We start from the raw sequence: 5,109 nt of genomic DNA on the forward strand, positions 1-5,109 counted from the left end.
GTGTGTTTGGTCCTGACTTTACCCTGGTGATGTCCACGGTTCTCAGACCTGCATCGACTCCTGCAAACAGCACAGAAACACAACACTGGTCAACATCAGAACCGACTCCTGCTGCGATCAATACCACCAACAATCAATCACATGCACGTACCTGGACTGTTGGCAGAGGAGGAAGTGATGTCACTGGAGGGCTTAGTGTTGTTGTTGAGGGGCAGGACGGAGGTGGAGGTGTCAGGTGATGTTGAGGTCTGAGCGAGGGGCGGAGCCAAAACACCTGAGCTGTTCCCGCTGATGTGACTCATCTGAGAGAAACAGAGAGTTTATTAATCCACATATTTAGCTTCCACACGGAGTCATGTCACAGAGCTGACCACCTTCACTGTAGAGAAGAGAAAACCTTCTGCTGGGCTCAGGAGACGCATTAAAGTCTTTATTTAGTCGGACAGATTAAACTCCGACCAGCTTCACCCGCCTCCAGTGTCCAGGTGGAAGCAGACAGTTTACACCTGCAGCAGGTGTAAATTGATCTGCACCATGCTGGAGTACAGCCGTCCTCCTCCAGCTCCCAGCCGGCCAGCGTTTACCTTAAAGTTCATCCCAGAGATGAACTTTAAGGTAAACGCTGAGTTAACCATGAAAACTCCTCTGTGTGTAGTTTTCATTTTTTAGATGGTTTTTCCATGAAAGGAGCTTGATTTAGGCTCTAGATTAGTTTAAGACTCGTTTAAAACTGGTGTTGGACTGGTTTAGATATTGCTTTGGACTAAGTTTGAATTTGGTTACGACTGGTTTCAAACTGATTATGATGTTTAGGATTGACTTAGACTGTTTAAGACTGGTTTAAGACTGAGTTTGAAATTAGTTTAAGACTGGTTTTAGAATGGGTTTGGATTTGATGTGGTCCATTTAGGACTGGTTTCAGATTGGTTTAGGACTACATGTGGACTCAGTTTAAGACTGGTTTAGGGCTGGGTTTGAATGGTGTCTAGGACTGGGTTTGGACTCGACCTAGACCAGGTTGGACTGGTTTGGACCATGCTGGAGTTAATCCCAACTGAGCAGCTGGTTAACCTTAAACCTGCTCTCTGGTTGTCAGTTTAACCTTAAACATTCATCCCTGTGTCGTACAGTTTCATATTCTGCAGCGTTGCTTCCTCTAGAATGTGCAGATCTATGAAGTCACTCGCTGCTGCTCAGCACACCAGCTCACCTCCGACTCTGCTCAAACACTGGAAAACCTGCTTGTGGGCAATTGTTTGACTTTCCACACAGAACCACTATCCATCCCTTCAGACAGAACCTCTGGACCAGAACCCCCCCTGGACCCTTTGGACCCATCAGTGTTCAACTTACCTGACTTCCTTGTGAGTTTCGTCTGGATGAGATCCAGGAAGCAGCTTTAAGTCGGCCGAGTTCCAACAGAACTGGACCCCGAACACACTGCAGGACATGAACGCAACAGAAACACACATCGGGTATTAATGACAGGTCTATAGACACACCTCACCTGGTACCTGGACAGGAAGTAGAAACAGGAAGTCGTCTTGTTTTTTAATACCCGCCATACATCATCCACTGCCAGAGTCAGCTCACAGTGTTTAATGTTTATTTCACTATAATCATTTCAACCAAAATTATTTCAACTCTGTGTCACTTCCTGTTCCTGGTTCTGGTTTTTGAGCAGCTCATGATTATAATTATTGATGATTATTACTGTCACTACTTTTACGACATTTACAGTGCAGTTTTAGTACTTTTACCTGTTTTGGAATGTGATATTATTACTTTTACTGGGTTTGCAGTGTTGTATTAGTATTTTTACTGGTTTTTACTTTCTGGTATTGGTACTTTTACTGCATTTATATAGTGGTAATAGTACTTTACTGCTTCTACAGTGTATTATTACAGGTTTTATTGCCTTTGCAGCGTGGCAGTAGTACTTCTACTGTGCTTGTAGAGCAGTATTCAGAGTGTTTACTGCAGTAAAGCCTCAGACTACTTGGGTACTGTGTTGTACCTTGAGGATGGCGGCCACAGCTTCCTGGGAGGCGTGCCTCGTGTCGTCTCCGTTGACCGACAGGATCTGGTCGCCCTGCATCAGCCGGCCGTCCAGCTCGGCGGCGCCCCCTCTGACCACGTCTGAGATGAACACACCGCTGCCGCTCCTGTTGCACACAGACACACAACACAACACAAAGCGTTGTTGTACATATGAACTAAACACTAAATATCCTGATAACTGCTGCACATTTGTTGTCTTCTAGTAGAATTAGAAAACATGACTTTAATGAAACCAACAGAAAAAACTGATCAAACCTTGAAAGTGTCAGATTTCCGCCCACAGCTCCACAGAAACAACAAGCTGTCAGTAATTAAAGACAGTCGATGCTTCACACAGACTCTTTCTGTCAGATTAAACCTCAGAGACGAACCAGAACCTTCAAACACTGACAACTGACACTGTGATCCTCCTAAAATTAGACTCTATGATGACAGTAGGTACTGTTTTTTAAGGCAGACCTCTTCCCGACAATGCTGAGGCCCAGCCCTCTGCCGCTCCTCTTCTGCAGCTCCACCTTAAACACGTCCAGGTTCTCCTCGTCCCGGTACTGAGCCTCGTCCCTCAGAACCGTCAGACGGACCTTCGCAGGCGTCTGACGCAGAGCAGCGATAGCCTCCTCGTGGGATGCACCGCGGAGGTCCACGCCGTTCACCTGGACACACACAAACACACACACACACACACACACACACACACACACACGTGTATGTAGTGTTTTATCACAGTAACTATATAAAACATAAATACTCCAAAGTATTCCATATATTATTATATATGCATATGTATGATGCAGTTTACATGTTAGTGTTTCATGGACACACATTACTTGATGCAGCAGTAACAGCTGATATCACAAATCTCTGAGTAACAAAACCAGAACATCATGTTAGAACTAATTCTTCTGAAGTAACTTGGTCTCTCTGTGGATGTTGTGTGTCTTTGTTGTTTTGTGTCTTATCCAGGTTGTCTTCTCCTGACTAGATCCTAGTGTGTTGTATAGTGTGTTGTGTTGGATCTACTGGCTTTGGATAAGTGGGTTTGTGGTTGTATTGTGTCTCTTTTCAGTCGTTTTGTGTCTCTTTTCAGTCATTTTGTGTCTCTTCGTGGTCATTTAGTGTCTCTTTTCAGTCATGTTGCATCTCTTTGTGGTCATTTTCAGTCACTTTGCAGTTGATTTATCTCTTTGTGATTGTTTTGTGTCAATCTGTGGTCATTTTGTCTCTTTGCAGTTGTCGTTTTGCGTCTGTTTTCAAACGTTTTGTTGCACAAACGTGTAAAAAAACTCAATAACTGGTGTGTGTATCAGCTTCACAAGTGTTACCAGTAACTGCAGTATCAGTAGTACCAGTATGAGCAGCACCAGCAACAACACTACTGCTGCAGTACTACCAGCAGCAGCGAGCGAGTACCTCCAGTATTTGGTCTCCGGCCCATAGACGCCCGTCTCTGGCTGCAGCTCCTTCTTCATAGACCTCGTGGATCACGATGGCGTCCTGGTGTAGGAACACGGACAGACGATAGTTCTGGTTATCTGAGCTGCTCCAGCTGTGAACTCAAAGGTTTAATGAAGCCTTGAATCCGGCAGGTTACAGCTTATAGAGAGAAAAACTGTCCTGGTTCCGCTTCACAGCATTAATTCGGTGAACACAAAGCAGCTCAAAACCGTCAGCCTCAAGTTCATCAAAGTACTGAATAACGTTTCAAACAGGAAAAACCTGCAGCGTTTCTCCCGACAGGAGTCCAGACCGGCCTCAGTGTTCTAAAAAAGTCACTTTTATATCATTAACGGTGTCGAACACAACCAGTTTAAAAATCATTCAAGTGTTAATCAGCTGAAGCAGGAATTAAAAAACAACACAAATCCACCAAACAGATGTGTGTGTTACCAGTTGTGTGTCTCTTCCTCCCACTATGCTGAGTCCGAGTCCTGATCGGCCTTTACAGATCTCCAGCAGCGTCTCCTGACCGGGAACCACGACGCAGCAGGACGGATCTGAGGACGACACCACGTTACTGCGTTGTGTGTCTGTTGTGTTAGCAGCGTGTTGTGTGTCTGCTGTGTGTCTGTTGTGTTACCTCTGGTAGCGGTGTGCAGGTCGGGGCTGATCAGAGGAGGAGAGGCCGTCGTCTGTTTGCTGCTGTTTGTTCTGCTGGACTAAATGAGCGGATCAAACGTATTGATCAGCAGAGGGAGGAAACAGAGACACACTAATGAAACTCTGCATCTGCTTGCGGTTGTGTTGTGTCTATTTGTCGTACTTTTGCATTTGCATCCAGACACTCTGACTGTGTTGTTACCTGCAGCTCCAGCAAAGCCTTCGGAGCCTGGATCTCGTTTTCCGGAGACTCTGCAGCTTTCAGCCTCTGGAGGAGGAAACAGAGAGCAGGTCAAGGAGACGCCAGCGTGTCCCGATTCAGTCAGCAGAAGCAGGTTTCTGGGATATTCAGACCAGCTCTATTTATTACCACCTGCTGACACAAGAAGCAGCGAGCGCTTTATTAGGAAGCCTCACTAACAGCATGTCGGCTCCCTCTGCTTTCAGGAAACCTCCTCTGAGGCGCCGCTGCAAGTTACAGGCTGAACACAAGGACTGAATGGAGTCTAAAACTGGCAGTATTTTAAATGAAGTCTGGTGCTGCAGGAGGCCTGTGTGATCACACAAGGACAGGAAAAGTCTAAAAGTGGGAAGATTGTGAATGAAGTCTGGTACTACGGACACCTGTGGAGCCACAAATGGACCGCAAACCATCTAAAACTGGGAATATTTAATTAAAGTCTGGTGCTTTAGAAGTCTCTGCAGTCTTTCAAAGACTAAATTAACTAAAGACTAAAATATTTTGAATTCGGTCTGCTACAACAGCTGTTCATGCTGAAGACAGGAAATTGTCTGTTTTTGAAAATGTTGAATGTTTTAAAAACCTGACAGAGAGAACTAAAAATTTCCCCTAAAATTGGCAAAATTTTAAATGTAGTTTGGCACAGTTTGACCAAAGCATGTCAACCTCACAAACTATCACACTGTCTGACACAGACGAGCCTTTCTCCT

General features: G+C 45.2%; 1 protein-coding gene across 1 annotated transcript in view; it reads right to left on the bottom strand.

The window, feature by feature from the left end:
• patj (PATJ crumbs cell polarity complex component) overlaps positions 1 to 5,109 on the bottom strand; it is a 131,365-nt gene that overhangs the window by 9,059 nt on the left and 117,197 nt on the right. The window contains exons 36-44 of the mRNA XM_008302837.1: positions 4,350 to 4,426; positions 4,139 to 4,200; positions 3,949 to 4,055; positions 3,472 to 3,555; positions 2,521 to 2,714; positions 2,018 to 2,165; positions 1,354 to 1,440; positions 158 to 302; positions 23 to 57 (exon numbers count right to left, since the gene is read on the bottom strand). Of these exons, the coding sequence (XP_008301059.1) occupies positions 23 to 57; positions 158 to 302; positions 1,354 to 1,440; positions 2,018 to 2,165; positions 2,521 to 2,714; positions 3,472 to 3,555; positions 3,949 to 4,055; positions 4,139 to 4,200; positions 4,350 to 4,426 (939 nt within the window). The remainder of the gene's footprint in view (positions 1 to 22; positions 58 to 157; positions 303 to 1,353; positions 1,441 to 2,017; positions 2,166 to 2,520; positions 2,715 to 3,471; positions 3,556 to 3,948; positions 4,056 to 4,138; positions 4,201 to 4,349; positions 4,427 to 5,109) is intronic.

This window comes from Stegastes partitus, unplaced genomic scaffold (assembly GCF_000690725.1).
Source record: "Stegastes partitus isolate 25-593 unplaced genomic scaffold, Stegastes_partitus-1.0.2 Scaffold1890, whole genome shotgun sequence".
Classification (NCBI taxonomy): Eukaryota; Metazoa; Chordata; class Actinopteri; family Pomacentridae; genus Stegastes; species Stegastes partitus.